Source organism: Mustela lutreola, chromosome 8 (genome assembly GCF_030435805.1).
Source record: "Mustela lutreola isolate mMusLut2 chromosome 8, mMusLut2.pri, whole genome shotgun sequence".
Classification (NCBI taxonomy): domain Eukaryota; kingdom Metazoa; phylum Chordata; class Mammalia; order Carnivora; family Mustelidae; genus Mustela; species Mustela lutreola.
Genome location: NC_081297.1, coordinates 103,223,777 through 103,248,697, shown reverse-complemented (window position 1 = coordinate 103,248,697; position 24,921 = coordinate 103,223,777). Strand labels below are relative to the sequence as shown.

General features: G+C 41.3%; 2 protein-coding genes across 7 annotated transcripts in view; both read right to left on the bottom strand.

The window, feature by feature from the left end:
• Window positions 1-282: 282 nt before the first annotated feature.
• SLC35E3 (solute carrier family 35 member E3) lies at window positions 283-16,299 on the bottom strand. The gene is made up of 5 exons (XM_059186277.1): window positions 15,666-16,299; window positions 14,684-14,794; window positions 10,027-10,185; window positions 7,023-7,105; window positions 283-2,452 (listed from the first exon to the last, which is right to left on the bottom strand). Exons 1-5 carry the CDS (start codon window positions 16,065-16,067, stop codon window positions 2,266-2,268), a joined length of 942 nt encoding a protein of 313 aa, XP_059042260.1. The 5' UTR covers window positions 16,068-16,299; the 3' UTR covers window positions 283-2,265.
• A 6,809-nt stretch (window positions 16,300-23,108) lies between these two features.
• NUP107 (nucleoporin 107) overlaps window positions 23,109-24,921 on the bottom strand; it is a 45,983-nt gene continuing 44,170 nt past the window's right edge. For all 6 annotated transcript variants that reach the window (XM_059186273.1, XM_059186274.1, XM_059186270.1 and 3 more), the window contains 2 exons: window positions 23,789-23,956; window positions 23,109-23,434 (listed from right to left, as the gene is read on the bottom strand). In XM_059186273.1, the coding sequence (XP_059042256.1) occupies window positions 23,327-23,434; window positions 23,789-23,956 (276 nt within the window). In that variant the 3' untranslated portion in view covers window positions 23,109-23,326. The remainder of the gene's footprint in view (window positions 23,435-23,788; window positions 23,957-24,921) is intronic.

Genomic DNA, 24,921 nt, shown 5'->3' with positions numbered 1-24,921 from the left:
GAGCCACCCAGGCACCCCATGTTATGACTATTTTTAAAAGATTTCATTTTTTAAAGTAATCTCTATACCCAACACTGGGCTCGAACCCACAACCCCAAGATCAAGAGTCACATGCTCCTCTGACTGAGCCAGCCAGGTGCCCCTGTGTTAAATTTAAAGTAGCATGAAAATTTTGTATTAGATTCTGCATTTTGGGGAGCTGGACAGGCCAGCATTACCACTGCAAACACACACAGATGCTCTCCTTCTTTCACCGGTTCTATAAAGTTCTGACACACAATATGAAAGTAAAAATAACAGGTTCTCTTTATTTGTAACAGGTAAAAACTGAAGTTCGGCCATTTAACACAGAATTAAAAACAAGTACAGTTACATCTGTAACAAAAAGACAGTGAGGGTTCCTCCACAGCACAGTTTCTGTGGCTGTGCCCAGTTATTCCTCCAGGAATTTCCTTTTCAATGGGAAGATCATCTTCAGGGCAAAAACTGTTGATGAGACTCCAGTTCCAGTGGTAGGAATTTTATTCATTTTTATATACACATACCCTGACCCGATCTTGCTCTAACCTTTTTATTGCCTTCCTACTGACATCAGTCATTTATTATAAGCCTCCCCAATATGATTATACCCCCAAGTATTTACAGTTAAAAAGAATTTCCGCATAACACAAATCAACTCACTTGTTCATATGCAGAAGTCACGTAATCCTTGCTGCATGGAAATACTTTTCTCCAGCTTTAGGGAAATAATTATATGTTAATTTAAACACATCCAGAGAACATTTCTTAGACAAACATAATGCCTGAGGCTCATCTGGTAAGAAAGATAGCTTCCTAGTTCTTAGCACAATAAAGTATATCTTTAGAAACTGAGAAGAATCAAAGAATATTTAAAACAAAAACAGAAAATCACACACACTAGTCACTTGACAATTGACCGATACCTTGAAATTCTGTCAAAACAGATTTTCAGTGAGGTTTTTCATTTCAAACAGGCCAGGGGAAAAAAATCCCAAAAGGTATATGTAACATTTTTAAAAGAGTTATTTATTACAAGAGGGACCGTTGCAGTCAATTTATTGTGAGAAGTTACCAACAACAGCTTTTAATGCTCAACTGTGAAGAAGCTGGAAGGCAGAAACACATTTTGCAAGGAAATGTGTGGCGCACTACATTGCCTTCGGTCGAAACCCTGTATTTCCCTTGTAAGCTAATTTTAAAAAATTATCCCCTTAATAACTAATGGAACTGGTTAAATATTGACTATTTTTCTACTGCTCTTTAAAAGCTTTCCACACATTTTCACCATGTTTCTGCTTAATGTTTGAATAGTATTTGCCCTGACTTTTGCAATGACAATTTTCCTCAGCCACCTTAGAAAGAGAATTCACTATAAAGCTTTCAGCGTCAGAGAAAGCTCCATGCCGGCCTCCAGTGTGGAAGGGAGGGTGACAGCAAGGAGGTGACAGCAAGAAGTTACCAAAAGGAAATGCTCAAAGAGGCCAAGAGAACAAATGGGATAAGACACTTGCTCAGTTCCATCCACCGTCTCCTCTTCTGTTTTTTTAACATCCGATACAGTTTCTAGAGTTCACTGAGAGCTCAGAAACAAGAGAATACTAATAGCAACTGCAGTTTTCTGGATAACGTGTAACTTCTATCCATTTTCTCTGAAAAAAAAATGGTACTTTTAGATTTGGGATTTTTTCTTATGGGCTTCTTTCCTATGCTTTGCTTTCTATAAATGCTATTTCATTCCCGTTAGTGAAATAAGCAGGAAGTTACACTAGACAAACTAAAATAGAAATGCTAGATTTAAATTCTGACTTGAACACTTTGGCTGAAATTATAAAAGAGCTCACACTGGGGGCAACCTATAAGTAAGCAGAGGAGTCCTTGCTGTCCTTCCTTAGAAGGGTCTGAACACTTACAAACCACGACACAAGTGTAGTGCGGTGATCTGGACCCCTCTGTCCCTATTATAGAACTTTAATTTCATGTATTTCATTTGGTATAATCAAATCATCCCACAGACTTCATATAACCAGTCCTGGAAAAGAAGCATGAGCCATGGTCTTAGAGGTATTCTAAAAGAGAAAGTCCTATTTATGAATAAAATTTCCTTTGTGTTACATCTTGCAAACCATCATTCAGTGAATTTTGCGATACAAATTCTTCCTCTTCTATGAAAAGTAACTTGCACACTCAATTAACATTTTTTAAAAATCTTCCTGGGGTGACTTTCTCTTCTCCACCAAAACCTAATTATGGACGCTGTACCAATTTACTCTTACTTCCTTCCTGTTCACTGAGTTTAAAATGGGTATAGGCGAGAATGCCAAATAATGTGCATAACATGCCGAGACCCTGATTAATTGACAATGGATCCTTAAATAAAACATAGCCTCCAAATAAAGTAATGCAGAACTTGAAGTGTCCAAACATGTTATAGCTGAGGTTTTTGGCTAAGGATCAACAAAACCAACAAGGTAGATTGAGACAGCCACACACTCACACACACACTGAGAAGGGAAAGCAAGCTAGGTGTTACATTCACACGGGCGCGCACACATTTGTGTGAAGCAAAGCCTTCCCGTGGCTGGAGAACTGCATGAAGCACGGACTGATTCACACCCCCAACCTCTCCACCCCCGCCCCCATACAGGAAACAAGGACTTTGGCCTCGTCAATCCCAGGCTTCAGCAACAGGGACCCAAGACTGCCTCAACCACCTCGACTATCTCTCTCCAGAGCAAAGGGGCTTTGCTATAAGGCTGGAAAGGAATTGGGAACAAGGTATAGAGAAGCTATTTTGCCCAGCAACTTATGACTATGTTTTACAGTGCTCTTTCTAATAAACTTCCCCTGGCAAATGCGGGAGATGCGCGTGGCAGCAGAGGGCAGACTCAAGGTAAACACACCCAGCAGGGCTCTGTTTGGGAGGGAAACGCAGGGGCCCATGCTACCTGCGCGTGTCCCCTCACGTCATCAGGCATAACATTTACCTTCACTGCGGGATCATTCTTCCCATCCTGCAACTGTTAGGGCCCAAGGATTTCAAATAACTTAGATCACCGCGTTGGGAAGTGGCAGAGTTGGAGTCCAGACGTGGACGGGTCTATTTAAGTCCAACTCCACGTTCCAGTCTGGGGTGCGGCCAGCAGTAACATGCCACCAGATTCAGGCTTTCCAGATCTCTGTGCTGAAGATAGACTAAACACGTACCATACCTTCAAAAATCAGGCTTTCCATATTTTACACGTTTTTCCACATAAATCAGGACTTCACTATGTTTTCAGATGTCTACTGTGTAGCCGGCTATTCTTCCAGTAATGCTATTCGAAATAGCTACCAGGGGCGCCTGGGTGGCTCAGTCGGTTGAGCGTCTGCCTTCTGTTCAGGTCTTGATCCCAGGGTCGTGGACTCAAACCCAAAGTGGAGTCAGGCTCTCTGCTCAGTGGGAGGCCTGCTTCTCTATCCCCTTCTGGTTGCTGCGCACCACCCCCCACTGGCTTGTGCGCTCTAGTGCTCACTCTCTGTCAAATAAAATTTTAAAAATCTAAAAAAAGAAAGAAAAGAAACAGCTGCCACTCTGTGCCTCAGCTTCCCTGCCTGTACAATGGAAACTGATAAAAGCGACCTCACGGATTAATTAAGCTAATATATGCACCCCGTGTGTCAGCAGCTGTCAACAGCAGCATTTATGCATGATACACACCTGCCGGGGGCTTGGGGCATCTTCTTGGGGCAACACTCCCCGCACCCCAACCCTGCAGATGTGACCAGCGCTGACTGATGGCAGAGGAGAGTGACAGCTGCAGGGCCGGGCCGGGTGTGCACACCTGGGCCTTCTGACCTCTCCGCTCCCGCTCTGTTTTCTGCCGGTTCCTTCCGGGCAGGAGAACGCTGGCCGTGTGACCAGGGGATCTGTGCTCTCCTGACCCACCAGATGGCATTTCCTGAGGGACAGAGGCTCTTCCCCAGGAGCTAATTCTAACCGTTAGGGGACAGGCTTCATTTTCCACGGGGCACTATCTGAAAGCCACTGGTTCTAACACTTCAGTGTTAGAATACTCCTCAGATCATCATGAGATGATCTGTGGAAGACAGTTATGTGAGAGGGAAGGCATATGTAAAGAAAATTCTTCAGTGAGGTAAAAATAATAATAATAATAATAAATTAAAAAAATATATATATATACACACACTTTCAATTAAATAAAAAAGGAATACTCTACACCTGGTATTTCCAATTCCCCTCTCTAGTTCCCCTCACTGCCCCAGTCAGGCTTTCCCCCGATGCTCAGAAAGCTCTTGTCAGAACAGCAGCGCCCTCCACCTTCCCAAGGCCCCTCCTCAATTCCTGGCCTTCCTCGGCTTGACCTGTCAGTGGCATTCAACATGGCTGACCCCCCTCCTCCTCCACTACCTTGGTCGCTACTCCACTGCCTGTTCCTCTTAGCTCTGGAACAGTCGACACGGACGGGACCCAGGACCCAATCTCTGGGCGGCTCTTCTACTTGTTTACTTGGTAATTGGCCTCCCTGCTTCAAACAGCCTCCACACAGGACACCTGACTGTCCCTGGAACAGCTGCAGCTGAGATCCCGACCTTGAACTCTCAGACTTGCTCTCCCCACAGCTCCCCACCCCCAAACCTCCTTCGGGCTGTTCTACTTCAGCTGCGGCAGTGCCATTCTTTCAGTGCAGTGCTCCTCAGCCGAGGTGACGTTGCCACCAAAGAGGACTAGACATCTTTCGGCTATCATAATTGGGAAAAAGGGGGCGCCACTGGCACCCAGCAGGCAGAAGCCGGGGTGCTGCTGAATATCCTGGAGTGCACCCGACAGGCGTCTGCAAACAAGAACTGTCCAACCCACACGGTCAACTGCACTCATGCTGAAACGCCCGCTTCAGGCCGTCCTCAACATCGTAGCCCAGAGTGATCATGTTGGAATGTAGATAAAAGCTCGTCCCTTCTTTGCTCCGAGTGCCAACAGCTTCCCATCTCAGGTGCAAGCTCTGCTCAGCCCAGCGCCCTGTTCTGCTCAGAGCCTTACTATTCCCCACGCTGCGCTCTCCCTGCTGCAACCTCGAGGCCTCCTGGTTGCGCGTCAGGGCCTCCCTGCGGCTCCCTCTGCCAGGAACACTCTTCATCCTGGTCTGCATGGGGTGGCTTCATTTCCTCCAGGTCTTCACTCCAAAATCCCCTCCCTGTAGATGCCCTCCTGACTCTCCCTGCGAATTTCAACCCAGTCCCCGACATTTCAGATTCTCTTCCCTGCTCCCTGCTTTACTTTTTGTCCTTGGCACCTCACAGTATCTGACACTGTACATGTATACGTGAATTTTTTTCTTTAGTGTCCCTCACCAGAAAGGAAACCTGGGAGAGCAAGGATTTTTGCTCACCCCTGTATCTCCATGCCCAACATATGGTAGATATTCATCGTGGAAGGACTTATTAAGTCAGTGAATGGTTTATAGTGGTTGTTCAATAAACATTGGTTGAGGGGCACCTGGGTGGCTCAGTTGTTAAGGTTGTTGGCCTTTGGCTCAGGTCATGATGCCAGGGTCCTGAGATCGAGCCCTGTATCGGGCTCCCTGCTTAGCCAGGAACCTGCCTCTCTCTCTCCCACTCCCCCTGCTTGTGTTCCCTCTCTCACTGTCTTTCTCTGTCAAATAAATATAATCTTAATAATAATAATTTAAAATTTAAAAAAAATATTGGTTGAATGAATGAATGTTCTTAATCAGGGCACAGCACTGGATACCTTGATTCGGCAGCAGGGGACAAGGTCAGGGACTAGACTCTGTGGGTCCAAATCTGGATACCAGACTTCTCAGCCATATGACCTTAAGCATATGACTTAACGTCTCTGCACCTCTGCTTCCTCCTCTGCAAAATATAATGATAGAATTTATCCGACAGAGCTGCTTTGAGAGTCCAATGCCTACTACATCTGAGGCGTTTCTTTCCAACAGAGCCTGGTGCAAGATAAATATTTACTAAATGTAGGGGATTTTTGGTTTTTAAATCATTCTTATTATAACTGTTGTATTTATTGATAGTTGACAAATAGGCTGCTTTTTAACTTTGGTGACATCTCAGCGTTCACTCATTTAAATAGATCAGCACACTTTGGATATGATGTTACTAAACTACCTCTCTGAATTGGGGAAATCCTTCTTTGCCTTTGCTTAAGAGTGGAGAAGGAGTGAAATGAGAAGAGAAACAGAATGACAAGCAAAATGTTACAAATGATTCAGACCTTTGAGGCCTGATTTCATTTCTTGATTGGGAAGTAATACTGAGAAAAACAGGCACACCCATATCCAAATAAGTACAAAACCATGTTCAAAAGTCAAATGTCAATGGTCTGAAGTTATCTTTTGTTTTTGGATTGGCTGTACCTGTACTTTAATACTACAGGGACTGAAAATTGATTAAAAAAAAAAAAACCACCGGGGCGCCTGGGTGGCTCAGTGGGTTAAGCCACTGCCTTCGGCTCAGGTCATGATCTCAGGGTCCTGGGATCGAGTCCCGCATCGGGCTGTCTGCTGAGCAGAGAGCCTGCTTCCCTCTCTCTCTCTCTGCCTGCCTCTCCATCTACTTGTGATTTCTCTCTGTCAAATAAATAAATAAAATCTTTAAAAAAAAAAAAAAAAAAAAAAAAAAAAAAAAAAAACCAACAACAACAACAAAACCCAGCATCCATTCCATTATCCACTCAACAAGTATTTATTTAACTCTACTATAGGCCAGGCTTGGTGTTCTATGTTGATTTTGATAAGGGTAAAGGTCACTTGCTGCATAAGAAAACTAACCTATTTCCCTGGCTCACCTTTCTTTAAGTTTCCATAGAGTCTAATGTGGAAAGATACAGGAAAAGACTGAAGATCAGCCTAGCTACTCAATTTAGAACACGTAATAGTAAATGCAAGACTCACAGAAGGAAATGAATGTGACAGAGTTTGGGAAAACAGAAAAGACAATGCATTCATGAGCCGTTAGGAAAAGGATACGTGACTGGTGACGTGTTCCCAATGATCCAATAAATCGATAAGTTCACCATGAAAGCTATTACTCCAGAGAGCAGCACCATAAGCTACAAACAAACCCAAAGAATCATTAATGTAAAGCAGTTGCGATCATTATCATCATCAAGTAAAAATCCATCTCATTAGGCATTTCTAAAAATTTAAATAACCACCATTAAGAACAAGAGTTTAAAAAAAATCCATTTGGGAGACGGCAAGAATTGAGGGTAAAATAGCGGAACGAATACTATTTGAAATGTAATTTTGTCTACAAGGTGCAATAGAAAGTTCTCCAGTAACATCCTGGTTGAATGTAGATTTCCAGGTTCACTTTTCTTATCCATCTGATGAAAATTTATTTTGTAATAATTTCTAATTATAAAAGTAATACACATTCCATATAGAAAAATCAGAAAATAAAAGATAAGAAAAAAGAAGGTAAGGACTTTTATAATCCTAACCACCCACCACTGTTAATACCTTTGTATGTATCCTTCCAGATGTTTTTCTATTAATTGCTCATATTTATCCTTATTTAAATTAAATCAATGGGTGTTCAGTGGTTTTCCATGACCTTTTGAGGAACAGAATAGGGTCTTGTCCTCAAAGAGCTTGGAAACCACTTGACGACATACTAAAAATCATGATAATCATAGCTGGCACTTACCCAGCACTTATGACGTGCCAACAACTGTCCTCCATGTTTTACATATATTAACTAGTTTAGTCCTCACAAACACCCATGAGGTAGTAAAATATTATCCCTTTTCACAGACGAACAGAGGAAGGAAAAGCACTTTGCCTTAGATCACACAGTAGTACGTGGTAGGGTTGAGATGAAGCCCAGGCAGACTGATTCTGGAGGCCCAGTATATAACCCATTCCACTGTGCCACCTCTTAGCCACAGGAAAGCCAGTGAACTCAGGAAATAGGTAAAAGGGTCTGGAATGCTGCCTCATGAAGAGACGAACACACAATAGATTTTTTATGAATCTCTAGGCAGGAGATATCATTTAGGGCTCGGAGAGGGAGTGGGTGTTTGGACCTTGAATGCATGTACAGATTAGACAAAGAAGGGGTAGGACTCCAAGCAGTCGTAACAGTAGGGGCCAAAGCACGGCTGCAAGAAAGCACAAGACGTGTGCGTGGGACGTGAAGAAACTGGCTTGGCTGAGGATGGGGGACAAAGTGGCTAAGCCCCTGTGGGCCCCTAGTGCATCCATTCAGACCTTTCCCACTGTTGTATTTAAAAGATTATAAAGTTATATTCTACTTCCAAAATAAGAGAATCAGATAAAGTATCAGTTATGATTTGAATTATTAAGAAATATAAATTCTAAAGAAAAAATGTCGTATTTGAAGAGTCCTCTATCCCCTGAGGCTTTTATCAGCTTTTAGATCACGGAGGTCACAGGAGGACTGAAGGAGCTGGATTGTGTCCTATTTAGGTAACAAAAGTAACACTTCATTTGTTTTACCACAGTGAGTCCGTTATATTTTCAACTAAGAGCATTAAAGACTTAAAAACTGTTTCTAGAAATATACTGTTGTTAATTTTATTGAGTTGACAGAATGTTACACGCGTACTCCTTGATGACTTGAACCATCACTGAAAACATAATTGCCTGCTCTACTTTGAGGCAACGATGCCCTCTAGGGACCTTAAGGAACGAAGGTGACTCTTTCTCACTCAGTGGACTCAGACCGCTATGCTCTTAGTTCCTCTGACTTTTTGGGGGCCACTTTTCTTCTTCGACTCTGTCAGGGGGCCTATCGCAGAAAGCCCCTCCTTTCGGTTTAAGCTATCTATGCTGCAAGAGTGTGAAGACCAGGTAACCAAGACGGCTAGCACTTTGGTAAAATTAAGAGGAAATACTATCTGAGAGACGGACAAGTGATTTCTACCGTGGATAAAAGGTTATATGCAAAGATGTGAACTGGAAACCACTAGCATTTGCTCACAGGCAGCGGAGCAGAGCACCTGAGAACGTGGGTTTTGGAGTCAGCATGCTTGGTCTGCTGACTGATTGTGGGGTCTTAAGTCAGCTCCTTACATCTGCCCCTCAGTTTCCTCATCCTCTACCCTAAATATGAGGATAATAATAGCAGTCACCTAATAACGTTGTTATGATGATTAAATAAGTTAACATTTGCCAAGTGTTGGAGTTGTTCTCAGGATAGAGTGAGGGCTGTGCAAGTTTGAGAAATGATCACTACCAACAAACAAGCTTTTTCTGCGTACTGTGTTCCAAAGGTTAAGGTTGTGGGAAGCAGAAATTCCTTCCCTAAGGAGGGGGGTTGTACTTTCTAACTTAAAATGTCCCCAAAGTACACCTCCCTTTGATCTGGACATTCTGCTCTTAGAACTCTATTCCAAAGGAAAAAAAAGCGCCAGTTCCCAAAGATATATATAATAAGGCAACACCGGATCTATGATACGGACACTGAACAGAACATCTGAAGAGATGTTCATGAGGTACGAAGCGAGAAAAGCAAGATGCAGAAAATTATTTTCGTTATGACCCCACTTTTGTCAAAGAAATAAACATTTAATTTATGTATATACATGTGTGTATGTGTATGTGTACTGTTTACATGCGTATGGATAGCACAGAGCAAAATATGGAAGAACACACACTAGAATGTTAACAAGACTTACCTCCAGGGGCAGAGACGGGAAAATGAAATGCTGAATGTGTGTGGGGAGGAGGGCTGGGGAAAAGGAATCCATGATCAGAACAGCATTTATGACACGAGTCCGTGTCTATAAAATTACACACACACACACACACACACACACACACACACACACACACGCTGTGCCTCAGTCTCTTCATCTAAAAGAGAATCCTTCACTTGCCTCCCTTCAAGGGTAATTATGAAGATTAAATGTGAGAATGGATCTGAGATCGTGCTCTGAAAACTAAAAATCGCACTAATAGCAGAGGGATGATTCTCTTGTTTCTTAGCGAAACAATGAGAACTTACCAATGCAGACAGTGACCAGGGGCCAAATATTCCTCCTTCTCCGAACACTGGCTCGAAGAAGGGCACAGCGACCAGCAACATGGCGGAGGACATGGGGGCCTGGTAATACAAGAGCTGCATGGAGTTCACTTGCAATTCATGCTGCTTGGCTCCTACCCACTGAAAATCAGGAGACGAAAGGCTTGAGGTTAGGAAAAAGAACCATCACCACTTAGTAAACAAAAGATGTGACTCCAGTCACCAGGATGGGAACATGGGGCAGGGCTGAGGGAAGCAGAAATGCCTAATTCTTCTACAAGACTCCAAAGATCATTTTTTTTTTTTTTAAAGATCAATAATATACAAATGTCCTTGAAGCACCCTGGATGAAAGGAGCTTTGCAAATTCAATGTATGACAATCTATTTTCTTTTCAGTTATAAAGAAGGAGAAAAAATATCCTCTCTTCCCTGCTGACCCTAGTAAATGGGGCAAGTCAATGAATTCATATGGGGGGGCCCCACGAATATCAGATCTTGGGAAAAGGAGTGGACATTTAGGTGACCAGCAGGAACAGAGATGTAGTGTTAGACTTCACGTCTTTCTAAAACTGCTCCCCCACCCCTCAAAAGAAGTAGGGGGTAAGCAGGGCAGACTAATTAGGGATTGACAGGAACCTCAGCGATCCTGGCTGCCAGTGTGGGTGGCTAGAGTATTATGTGAGACCTTTTCATTAATGTAAGAAAACCCAGACAATGGCAGAAGGAATTTTCTTCTTTCTGGATGATTTTACTGTGAGTAATCCCCCATGAGTACACTAGAAGAAAGTAGGTAATTGCAAATCACTTTAAAAGACTGTATCAGGGGTGGCTCAGTTGGTTAAGTGTCTGCCTTGGGCTCACGTCATGATCTCAGGGTCCTGGAATCGAGCCCACATCGGCAGGCTCTCTGCTCTTCGGGGAGCCTGCTTCTCCTTCTCCCTCTCCCTGACACTCACCCTGTTTGTGCGTGGGCTCACTCTCTCTGTCAAATAAGATAAAATCTTAAAAAAAATAAACAAATAAAGATTGTATCATTCAAGGGGTGCCCGCGTGGCTCAGTCAGTTGAGTGTCTAACCCTTGATTTTGGCTCAGCTCCTGCTCTCAGGATTGTGGGATCGAGCCTAAGTTGGGTTCCACACTGAGTGCAGAGCTGGCTGGTCACTCTTCCTCTGCTCCTCCCCCTGTTCATTCTCTCTCTTTTTCTAAAATAAACAAAATCTTTTAAAAAGATTTTTTTTAAAAAACCTATATTATTCAGGAGAACCAACACCTCAAAACCTCAAATCCCATCCATCCTCAAAATGTTTCACAAATACGACTAAAAGGAGGCTTTAAAGAAGGCCTGACAGGACTGGTTGAATACGATCTGGCAGGAACAGCCAAGCTTTTGAATAACTGCTCCTACATAATTCTTTTTCCTGTAGATCTGGGTATCCTGTTCTATAAACTCGAAAGCTATAGAAATACACCAAGACAAAAATAGAAGAGCAGGAAATTTGAAACATACTCTGCCTGCCTTCACTGAGAGTCTTCTGTGACTACAAAGGACAAAGAACCAATTCTTCTGCGGCCTGCTCCTGGGAAGGGTACAGGGAGCAAAAACGGAGGCAGAGTGTGGATGCCCGCTCCTCGGTTTCTTTAGCAGCCTCACTGGATAGCTGCGTGTGTGATAGAGAACTGCCTGGAATGGTGGCTCTTCTCAAGGCCTCCATTTCTCACTGCACTGCTCCCTGGCTTCTGCCCACCATCACTCTAATGCAACTGCTCCCCCAAAGGGCACTCTCACCTTCAGAGGTGACATCCCTCTGCCCTCTTCCTGTGGGGGCTGTCTGCGGAACAGGCAAACGTCTCCTGGAAGACCTTGACTTCTGGTCTGCACTGTTTCCTCACTCATGTCTTCCTTCATTGACTATATGTAAGGTAGATGTCCCATCTTTTTCTTTTATCTCCCTGACTGATCTCACTTACACCTGAAGACATCTCCAGCTCTGACCTCCTTTCTCAGGGCACCGCTAGTCCCCAAACTCCAACAGCTTACCGGCTGCCTTCACTTACACGATCTGCAGGGACTGTTCTAAAGCCAAGTCAGTACTTACCTCCCCAAATTAGCTCCTCCTGTGTTCCTCCCATCATTAAATATCTCATCTCCCCCAAGGATGAGATGCCTTCCTTTTCTCATTCTACATTCTGTCCGGTACTGCTCATTCCTTCTCCAAAAAGTTCCTGGGCTCTGTGTTTTCCTCTCCCACTTTCTGTCCGGTGCCTTCCTGTCTTTCCCTTGAACCACAGACAGCTTCCTAGCTGCTCATCTGTCACTGTCACCAGTTACTTCACTGAAACACAGGTAATGATCAAGTCACTCCCCCGCTCCCCCAATCTAAACCCCTTCCTGGCGCCTGCAGGATAAGGAGCACACTTCCTCAGCATGACATTCAAGACTGTGCCATCTGGTCTTGCCCACCCTTAAGCCTCAGGTTTCTACAAGGCAACTAGAATCTCACCAAATCCATCAAGTTCTCCAGAAATGCTCCGTATGTCCACACATCGTTGCAAAGAAAGACCTCTGCTGTACTGCTCTGCTAAGCAAATTCCTGTGGGCCCTTCCATTTAAATCGCTAACTTTTCCATGAAGTCTTAACCTCACCACTCCCTTGTAGAACTGCCACTTCCTCCTGGATGTTCCGCGGAACTTTCCTCAGACCCTGAGCTACACTGCGATTAGCGCTCTACATGTGTTTCTACCATGCTGGATTTTAGTTGCTTTTCATCTTTGTATCTTCAAGGCTGAGCATCAAGCAAAAGGAATGTCTGCTGAACGAATGCCTAAGGTAATCTGCCATCTTTCCACAACTAAAGCTATTACCTTATCACTCATCTTTTAACTCCTTTGATTGCCCTAACACTATAAGAAGAAATAACTTAGAAATTACACCTGGATACAATGGGAAACTACAGGCTTTTTTTTTTTTTTTTTAAGATTTTATTTATTTATTTGACAGAGATCACAAGCAGACAGAGAGGTAGGCAGAGAGAGGGGGAAGCAGGCTCCCCGCTGAGCAGAGAGCCCGATGTGGGGCTCAATCCCAGGACCCTGAGATCATGACCTGAGCTGAAGGCAGAGGCTTAACTCACTGAGCCACCCAGGCACCCCGAAAATACAGCTTTTTTAAAGTGAACTTTTGGGGAGTCCTTAACAGTACTTTTACTGTTTACTAATAATAGAAAACTCTGCCTATTAGTTTGTCCACAATCATTCCTTAGTCAATCCCATTTCAAATATGTACCTGAGGGATACAGAATCCTAATCTACAGTATCTATCTTTGATTCTAATCTACAGTAATTTTGAGGCTTGTGGGGAAAATGGTCATATTGGGAAGGACAGTGAATACTCTGAGTTGAATTTATGTGTCAGGGATACAAGAAATTCTGATGTTCAATAAATAAAATTTTTTGTTGTACTTAGTAAATAAGTAATCCCTCTTGGGCAAAAAAAAATCTGCTTAACAAAAAAAGAGGCACAGGAATGTTCACTTACTATATCTAATAACAAAATTTAAACTCACTGAAGTATATCTAAGCAAACCTTCTTAAAGCACAAGGGTTAGCTTGCTCTAATTCCTCTCTGTAGTGAGAGTATCTTGGAGCCAAATGACAGCACAGAGTGGTCTTCCTGACATCTCTTCCTGACATTGGTCTCTTATTTACACAGCTCCTTCCCACTTAAAAATGTACTCAATCCCACAATGTCTATACAACAATGTTTCTGAAATGATCAGTACTATAATGTTTCAGATGCTAAGGCTGTATTCTTAAACCTGTAACATTCATAACAAGAACACCTTAGTTTATAACCAACAGATATTTGTGGGGAAAAAAAAATCAGTTACACAATTTGGTTCTGACTCCCCATGCAGGCACACACAGAATTTCCAGTCCAAGGTTTTCAGTATAGAGAAAATAGTTTCACAGCACCCTACAACAAGTTATTTTTCCCAACTACCTAAGAAACAACAACAAAAAATACTTGCTGAGATTTTACTGTAATGAAGTGAGTGGATCCAGGCATAAATTTTTAATGAGAGCCTCCTATAGGCAAGGCACTGGGATACAATAGTACCAGAAGTGAAATACCCATTGCTAGAAAATATGGATATAGACAAATCATTGGAAGGTGATGTACAAGTAGTGTCAGCAGCATATTTTTTGAGGAAAAGATTTATAAATCTCAAATTTTCCTTTCCTGTTCAAATTTTGGAAATGGACTTGCTCCTTCATAGTAATCTTATAATTAAAGAGTAAATCACAAATTTCACCAGTAGTCTTGGTTTCAAGAATGAAGTCTTATTACTTATTTTGTAAAGATTTCCCAGATAATGCTACAGCATCCTCACAAACTCAGACTGTGAAGCATGGATATTATACACTTACAACAGGTAGGGAGGTACTTGGTGAGCATCAAACACCAAAGTTTCTCTGACTCCTTTCTTCTCTTCACCTTGAGTCAGACAATTTATGCAATTATGCTTTCTTCCCAACAGTCTATTGTCTCTATACTGTATTTTCTAAACCTTGGGATACAGCTTCAAAATTTATGAAATCTGCTAAAAAGGCACATAAAGAAAAAAAAATTACCAACCACTTGATAAAGGGATGTAACTAAAACACCAAGAGCAGCAAACACCATTCCAAGGAAATTAAACTTCACATCGTAATAAGAATTTAGGATTACACCTAAGGTTATAGGAATCTGTAAAGAAAAAGAGGCAAATGTCGTTCAGATTAAATTCATGAGACATAAATGTAGTATTTCTTTCATGTTGTCTTACAAGGTTAATCATAAAAACATCACTGGGAAACAATGAACCTCTATAATTGGATTTTTTTTTCCATTTGAAAAAACAAACTGATTTCTTCAAAATGAAATAAGTTAATTCTATATTTATGTTCATATTTAATTCTACTTAAAATTCTGGGTAAAATTAATGAGTCAATGCATTGCAATTTGCAACAAACACATTAAACCTGCAAGTACAGAGGACCCTCCCCAAACTAGTGTCTAAACAAACCATAAGCATGAAGGTATAACAAAAGCATTAAGAATTTAAATACTGTAAATTATTAAGTACTAAAATTATCATCTCCTTTTATTTAAAGACACAAAAAAACCTCTGCAGTATGTCACTGCAGACATACTCAGAGACATATTGTATATTGAATCTTTAACGTTTACCATATAAGATTTTATTCTCCTGGATCAAAGGAGGGCCATTTTTCAGTTTGAGATTTTGCAGATATTCTGAAACGCTGAACTGCATAATGCAATACAGCTTTCTTTTCTTACTAATCACAGCATTTACAGATTTCCAACAAACAGTAGTTACTAAAACTTAAACAAGCACACTCTTCTGGGCTAAGAACCCAACAGAGTGCCAAGATGACTTTATTCACCTCTCCCAAATAAACCTGAAGTTCACATGGCCACGGATGACTCACTGGTGGATTTCAAGACGATGGGGAAAGAGTGTGGCACAAGGCTAAACATTCGAATTTCCCGGGGAGAAAGACGGTCCAGGAGATGGACTGGTAAAGGTGCGCCTTGCCAAGCTGAAGCTACTCACCAGCGTGAGCTGTATTTTGGTAGAGAAGGTTTTCTTGTAGCAGAGGGTCTGGATGACTATGATGACCGGCGTGGTCATGGCCTTGGCCAGCTGATAGGTGCCTATGGTGTTATTCTGCAGAGAGAGGTTGGTGAAGACCACGAAGCCACAGAAGCTGAGGGCCAGGAGGAGGAGTTTGGAAGGCGGTAGACTTTTGGGGGCAAAGATGTCCAGCTTCTGGCAGATGTACAAGCCCAGCCAGGTGACCACGAAGTGCACCAGGGTCAGGCTCATGTTAGGGAAGCCGTGGTGCACATAGATCCATTTGTTGAGAAACACGATGCAGATGGACACCAGGAGGTTGAGCAGGAGCCCAGCGGCGATGCGCCCGTTGCCTCGCATTCGGTCCGCAAGCGATGCCATAATCCCGGCCAAGCCGGAGCCCTCCAGCCCCGGAGAGGGATGCCCAGCCTGCCTCCCGCTGCTCTCCCCCTCCTCCGCCGCCGCCACGTCCTCTCCGGCTTCACGGTCTGGCCCGGGAGAGGCATGCACTCTCCACGTCCCGGGCGGGCAGCAGCCTCAGCCGCACACACATGCTCCGCCGCCGCCCATTCAGCTGGTGACGACGCGGCAGCACGTCCCGCGCGCCACGCCCCGCTCCGCCCGCGACCACGTGGTTCGGGGCGCCCGAGCTTCCGCCCCCGAGGTGTGGATGGGGCGGTCTCTACCCTGCACAGGCGCGTTGGGCTCGGCGTGAGATTAAAACCGCGTCCTCGGTCCCCACCTCTTTGGTGGCTTAACGTCAGCTCTGGTTGGGTCCGTCTGGGACCCCTCTCTTGATGTTGGACTTCTCTTGGGTGTCAGTTGACTCACTCGCTAGACAGCTGCTTTCAAGCTGGTGGAGTGCGGACGCTATGGGCCAGTTTTATGTACGAGACAGGTGCTGAGCAGATGTGGTCATAGCCAAAGAAGGGACAGCATTACTTCTTGGGAGCTTATTTTTAAACATTTTTTTTTAAGATTTTATTTATTTATTTGACAGATAGAGATCACAAGTAGGTAGAGAGGCACTTATTTTTAAACATTTTATCTTAACAAAACATACAAAAATAGCATGATGAACTCATACTTATCATCGTTAGTACACCATTTCGATTTTCTTTTTGAATCAATGTTGGGGCTTTTAATTGTTCTTGAAAAATAGCCGGCTAACCTAAATGTCCTGATATACTTGGTTAGCGTTGTATATAGTGACCTACCATATTTAAAATTTATTTTTATCTATTGTCCTACCACTTACTGTAAAAACGCATTTGGGTTTTTTGTTTTTTGTCCCTTGATTAGTCTTGCCAGTAATCTGACTATTTTAAGCTTAAGTTTTTATTTTATTTGGAGAGAGAGCGAGAGCACGCAAGCACATAAGCAGGGGGAACAGGCAGCAGGAGAAGCAGGCTCCCTGCGGAGCAGAGAGCTGGATGGGCTATGGAATCCCAGGGCTCTGGGATCATGACCGGAGTCTGAGCTGAAGGCAGACGCTTAACCGACTGAACCAGGGATCCCATAGTTTGACTATTTTATTGGCCTTTTCAATGATTTTGATTCAGGTTATTTCCTTTTTTCTTTTTTCTCCCTAATTTCTTGAATAGAATGTTCAGTTAATTTACTTAAAAATAAAAGGACTTTGGGGCACCTGGGTGGCTCAGTGGGTTGAGCACAACTCGTGGTTTCACTCAGGTCATGACCTCAGGGTGAAGAGATGGAGCCCCTAGTCTGGGGTGCTGAACTCAGCTGCCCAGAGTCTGCTGGAGTTACCTCCCTTCTCCTTTCCATCCTCTTTGCTCTTCCCCAGGCTCACTTGGGGATGGGCATACATGCTCTTTCTCTCCCTCAAATAAATACTTGAAAAATAATTTTTAAAAAAAGGACTTGGGGCGCCTGGGTGGCTCAGTGGGTTGAGCCGCTGCCTTCGGCTCAGGTCATGATCTCACCGTCCTGGGATCGAGTCCCGCATCGGGCTCTCTGCTCAGCAGGGAGCCTGCTTCCTCCTCTCTCTCTCTCTGCCTGCCTCTCTGCCTACTTGTGATCTCTCTCTGTCAAATAAATAAATAAATAATCTTAAAAAAAAAAAAAAAAAAAAAGGACTTAGGCTAGGAGTTTCCCTCCTGAGAATACCTTTACTCACAGTCAAGACAGTATAATATTCTCAGTCCTTAATTCCTTTTTTTTTAATATTTTATTTTTTATTCGACAAAAAGACAGTGAGAGGGAATACAAGCATAGGGAGTGGGAGAGGGAGAAGCAGGCTTCCCACTGAGCAGGGAGACCTATGTGGGGCTCAATCCTCTTGGGATCAGATGTGTAACGACTGAGCTACCCAGGTGCCCCAGTCCTTAATTCCCAAGTAGTCTGATTGACAATTTTAATTTCCTCTTTGATGTAAGAATTATTTAAATATTGAGCCCCTGTTTTGTGTCAGGCACTAAATTTGGCACCTGGAAGATAGTGTGGAGTAAAGCCAGACCAGACCCTCTCCCTTAGAACTTAGTGAGAGAAGACTGGTAGTAAACAATGATCAACTATGATAATGAATATTTTGAGGTAATAAAATATGGTCCTGTGAAGTTATAATACAATTAGATCTAAACTTGGGGAGAGGGAGGTGGTCAGTGGGTTCCCCAAGGAAATGAATCTTTAAGATACAAGAATGAGAATTACGCAAGGTCTAAAGTCGAATTTTCCTAACATGGTCTTCTTGATAAGCTTTTCTTCCTATCATGCCACCAAATTCTATGGATTCTTACCACACCATGTGCCCTTCCCACTGTTTATATTGCCATTCTCCCTTCCAATTTGGATCCAAAGAACCCTCTAATCAGTGATTTACAATGTTTACCCTCACCTGCTTGCCAGTTAAGGGCCGTGGCACCCTGTCTTCATTTAGTCTACTCAATTGTCCCCTTGTGCTTATAGATTTGGACTATTAATTCAAATGCCTTTTGTGTTAGGGTTACTGAGTCTAACCCCATATTTGCCATTTAATCCAGATTTCTACTGTTCTGGAAACTGCCCTTCTCCAGACTGATTTAATGATTAAGCAGCTTTCTTGACCTTCTTCACAAAGCACAGTAGTCCTAATCTTTACTTGTCCTGAAATGGGATTATAATCTTTATTCTCATTTACAAATGTTAAAAATAGAGGTTAATGGCTGTTATCTTGCAGCTGGAGCTATGAGAGTAAGATTCCAACTCAGATTTCTCTGGTTCCTGGCCCACTTCCCCTCCTTTTTATTTTGGAAAATTTCAAACTCGTGCAAAGTTAAAATACCTATCACCTGGTTTCACCAGCTGCCATTTTCATGTGTACCTACTCCTCACCTCTTCATTTGTTATCTCCAAAGAAAATTTACATTCACTCAAATGCAATAATCTAAAGTGTACATTTTTTTGATAAATGGAGGCACCTGTGTAACCCACACCAGTTAAGATACAGTATACTTCCATCACCTCACAAAACTTCCTAGAAAATCCCCACCCCCCCATGCCCAAGAGGAAATCACTTTTTTCATTTTTCCTTAACCATGGTTTTGACTGTTCTAGAACTTCATGTAAATGGATCGTACAGTATGTACTTCTGGTGTTTAGGTTCTTTTGCTGGGTAGAACAGTTCTTTCCTTTTTATATTGCTGAGTAGTGTTTTGTATGAACATACTGCAGCTTGTTTAGTCATCCTATTGATGGTCATTTGGGTCATTTCCAATTTGGGGCTATTATAAATAATGCTGCTATGAATACATTTGCACAAGTGTTCTTTGGAATTTAGTTTCATTTCTCTTGAGTAAATAAATATATGAGTGAAATTTCTAGGTTAAAGGATAGGGGATTATAAAAAAGTCAAAACTTTTCCCAAAGAGTGTACCATCTTATATTTCCCCAGCAATGTATCAGTCACAGTTGTTCCACAATTTGGTGGTGTCAGTTTTTTATTTTAGCCATTTTGATGGCTATATAGTGTTATCTCTTTGTGGCTTCCTTTGCATTTCCCATGACTTGAGTACTTTTTCATGGGTTTTCTGATTATGCATATTCCCTTCCTTTACGAATCGTCTTTTTTTTTTTTTTTTTTTTTTGGCGCCACTTTTTGCTTTATTATTTAATTGAAAGAGTTCTTTGTATATTCTAAGTAGGAAGGTTTTTTTGGTCAGATATATTTTTGCAAATATTTTCTCCCAGTCTGTGTCTACTCTATTTATTTTCATAATGGGGTCTTTTTTTTTTTTAAGATTTTATGTATTTATTTATTTGTCAGAGAGAGAGAGAGAGAGAGAGAGAAAGCACAAGCAGGCAGAGGCAGAGAGAGAAGCAGGCTCCCCGCTGAGCAAGGAACCCCACATGGGACTCGATCCCAGGATCCTGGGATTATGACCCGAGCTGAAGGTAGCAGCTTAACCGATTGAGCCACCCAGGCGTCCCCATAATGGGGTCTTTGATGAGCAGTTTTATATTTCAATGAAATAATATTTCCTTTATGCTTATTGCTTTCTGTCAATAGGAAAAATCTTTTTTTCTTGTATAGGAAATCTTTGCCTACTCACAGGTCATTAAAGATTTTATTTTTCTTCAAACCTTTAGTTTTAGCTTTTATAATGAGGCTTATAACCCACTTCTAATTAATTTTTGTGAATAGTATAAAGTGGGGGCCATGATTCATTTCTTTTCCATATGGATATTTAGTTGTTCTGTCACTATTTAACTCCACTCAAATCTTTTATTTTGAAGATTTTTAAATCTACAGAAAAGTTGAGATTAATAAACATGACTGTGCCCTTCACATAGATTATGCAGTTAATATTTTGACATATTTATCTGTGTAGACTTTTAAAGCTAAACCTATTTTTAAATTTTTATTTATTTTTAAAAGTATTTTGTGATCTCTTTCTCTCTGTTAAATAAATTAATAAATCTTAAAAAAAATAAATAAAATAATTTTTTTTAAAGGATTTATTTATTTGACAGAGAGATCACAAGTAGGCAGAGAGGCAGGCAGAGAGAGAAGGGGAAGCAGGCCCCCCGCTGAGCAGAGAGCCCAATGTGGGACTCGATCCCAGAACCCTGAGATCATGACCTGAGCATGAGGCAGAGACTTAACCCACTGAGCCACCCAGGCGCCCTAAATTTTTATTTATTTTTTAAGTGATCTCTATACCCAACATGGGGCTAGAACTCACCACCCCAAGATGAAGAGTCACATGCTCTATCCATGTCTAGCCAGCCAGCCAGGTGCCCCAAAGCTAAACTGTTTTAAAGTGCAGACTTCATGGCCTTTCATCTCTAAATATTTCAGTAGGTATCTCTTATTCTTTTTAAAGATTTTATTTATTTGCCAGAGAGAGAGAGAGAAAGAGAGAGAGAAGAAGCAGGGGGACTAGCAGCAGGCAGAAGGAGAAGCAGGTTTCCAGTTAGCAGGGATCCCAGGCCCCTGGGATCATGACCTGAGCTGAAGGCAGACATTTAACAACTGAGTCACCCAGGCGTCCATTGGGGTGTATCTCTGAAGAATAAAAGACACTCTAATATCTGGCTACAATTATCACACCTAAGAAGATTAATTCAGTCATACCAAGTAATATATAATCTATCTTCTTGCTGAAATATTAGTTAGAATTGTGTTAAACCTGTTTATCAATTTGGCATCTTTACTATGTTGAGTCTTCTGTTTAATGAATATGGTATGTCTCTCCATTTTGCTCTTTTTTGGTTTATCAGTATTTTGTATTTTCAGCATACAAATCTTATACATATTTTTTAAGATTTAGACTTCCAAGTCAGTTCATACTGCTTCACCTCATTTTTTTAATGTATAAAAACTAAAGAGGTTTTGGAAAGTAAGTATTTCCTCTAGATTGTTCTTGCTAGCATAAGAACTTGAGGCGGAGTCCACTGCCTCTACACCTTTCCAGGGCTGATGCAAACAGTTGTATCATGATCAACTCCCGCTGTGTTCGGTACAATATCCATCTCTGATTTAAGCCAGAATACCCCAAGCTAATTAAAATCACCTATGGCATATTATACTTAAATATACAACTTCCAGGACCCTATACCAGGCCTCCTAGCCAGACGTCTCTAGGGTGGCATCTATAAATACATCTTTAAGAAACTGCTCAGGTGTGGGGTGCCTGGGTGGCTCAGTCGTTAAGCATCTGCCTTCAGCTCAGGTCATGATCCCAGCGTCCTGGAATCAAGCCTTGCATCAGGTTCCCAGCTCCACTGGAAGCCTGCTTCTCCCTCTCCTGCTTCCTCTGCCTGTACTCCCTCTCTCACTGTCGCTCTGTCAAATAAAATCTTAAAAAAAAAAAAAAAGAAAGAAAGAAATTGCTCAGGTGTGGGCACCTGGATGGCTCAGTCACTTACATATCTGATTCTGGATTTCGGCTCAGGTCATGAGATCGAGCCCTGCATGGGGCTCTTCACTAGGCCTGGAGCCTGCTGGAGATTCTCTCTCCCCTCTTTCTTCCTCCCCATTCTTGCACGCAATCTCAAGACAGACAGACAGAAAGAAAGAAAGAAAGAAAGAAAGAAAGAAAGAAAGAAAGAAAGAAAGAAAGAAAGAAAATTCTTGCTGATTCATAAATATGCTATGCATTACCATTTCTGGGCCTTGCTCATACTGATTTCCCAATGTGCAGCCCCTCACTCTTCTTGTGCTTTATCTCTGCCCTTGCAAATTCAGTGCATTACTCAAACAGCAGCTCTAATGCTACCTCCTCAGAGCCCTCTTAGCTGGTGACAGTGTCTTACTGCGCAGATTACTTGCATTTTTTTAACGGCATTTAAAAAAGGTATTTGTTGTATAACCCCTACTAGAAGGGCTGGAGTAGATTCCACTCATTTTTGTATTTCCCAGCTTAGTCAGTGCCTACTGTGTACCAGATACTATGATAAGACTTCATAAGATCTAACTTAATTAGTAGCCAGTTTATTGAATGAGTTAATAAAAAAGAAATGTTTCCAAAATAAAGAAAACAAAAGCGTAATATTAGACAAAACTCTTGCTATATTCATCTTAACTGTAGTATTTAAAAAACACTAAATTTATGAGGCACCTGGGTGGCTTAGTTGTTAAGCGTCTGCCTTCTGCTCAGATCATGATCCCATGGTCTGGGATCCAGCCCCGCATTGGGCTCCCTGCTCAGCAGGAAGCCTGCTTCTCCTTCTCCCACTCCCTCTGCTTCTGTTCCCTCTCTCAGTGTCAAATAAATAATTAAAATCTTTATCCCCTCCCCCCCAAAACCCACTAAATCTTATAAGAAATTACATACCTGATTTAGAAAAGAATCTACTTCTCATCCTCTTTATAATTTTAAGATATCAGCATATTTATGCTCACAGGAGAAAAGTAGGATAACAGGAAACTTAATTTCTTATTACATAAGAGGTAATTCTGGAACTTGTAAGAACAGAAAATTTTAATTTTTATATAATTTTATTAATAAATGCAGGGAAATAGTCATATAATACATTAAATTTTCAAAGTATCATCATAATATTCTGAAAAATATAAAATGCAAATGTGTAAATTTTCATTATTCCCATGACAATGCAAAAGAAAAAACCCAGTAATTACAAATATGTGTATTTTACAAGAAACTCCATTTATCATAGAAATTAGCAGAGTGGATGAATTATGACTGAATTTCATATCCTAATGGATCAAGTCCCTGGTCTAGGAGCATTAGAGAGGACTCTCTTAACTTCTGCAACAATTTCCTTAGTTCTTCCTTAGAAAATACCTGATTTTAAGAGAAGAAAAAAAAAAAAGTTAAGAATGAGAGCAAGGAAGAATATATGAATTTATGGTCATTTAATCAACCTGATTAGCTTAACATAAGAAATTCCTCTTTAAGATTTATATAGCCAAGGGCCACTATGTTCAAAGCTATTTCTTTGAGCCAATCTATTTACTTCTAAGTGTTTATGAATATGTATGTATTTTCAAAAAAAAAGAACAAACATTAGAAGTGGACCATTATGTTAAGAAAATCTAAGAACATCTCAAAAATGTAAACACATCTCACAAAATCAAATATTATTACAGAGCTTATCAAATCACTAAAATTTAAAACTGTAAATGCTCCAGAACTTACCAGATACAGTTTGTGGCGCTCAGAGGAGACCATATCTGCTAACTGCAAGCATTCCTGATACTGACCAGTACTATGCAAAATGGTATGAAGCAGAAAACACAACATCGGCAGACAAAGCTTTCTCAATGAAACCATTTGGTGTGTCCTTTCATGGTCTTCTTCAGCATCCTATAGTTGGACATCAAGTTGTCATTTTAAAAAGTTTAAGGTAAATATTGTTATAAAAAACCCAAGTTTTGAATCAAAACCAAAATACAACAAGTAGAAGCTAATGGGGTTTCTCTAAAGCTCATGATGCCCATTTAAAATAAAACAAGGCAGGATTTTAATCATGACAGACACACAATTTTTGGTAAAACCGCATGAAGGCAAACAAAACCTAATACAGAGGAGTCCCTGGTCTGATAACAAAAACAAAATGCTTCTGAATTTATATTTTTCTTTTTTTTTTTTTAAATTTGTATTTCTAATATCTATTATGTCTTGAATAAAAACATGCTTAAAGCCGTAAGAGAGACTAAATACCACTGGAACAAAACTGGGAAGAGAAAAGAAGCACCGTTTCCCTTGATGTGTACAGATGGAAATACATGTGAGAGGACATAAACTGACCGTGGTGACTGCTGCTGGGGAGAAGGGTCATGAGGTGGGGAGAGGCACACAGGGAGGGACAATGTCACCACAAACTCTTTTTAAGCAAAGTGAATTTATGATTCCTTTGTATAACTTTTCAAAAATAGAAAAACTAAAAGACCCCATAGATTTGAATAATATAATTAATGAGAGAACTAACAGATACATGAGAAAAACAAAATGTGGAGAAAACAATTAGCATTTCAAAGTACATATGGGCCTTTCTAAAAAATTATGTGGGCAGTAGTAAGAGTACAGAAATGTACCCAAAACGTTTTCTTGCAACAAATTTGAAATCTAAAAATCATTAAAATAATTTAAAAAGAACCCAGCCTTAACCTTTGTGAAATAATCTTAAAAATAGAAAGAAAAAAAAAATAGAAAGGAAATTCACAGAGTTCATAGCATAAGACAAAACAGAGAACAAGACAAGCTGAATACCTGGTCTTTAGAAAAGCCTAATAAAATACCTAATAAAATTTTTTTTAAAAAATATTTTA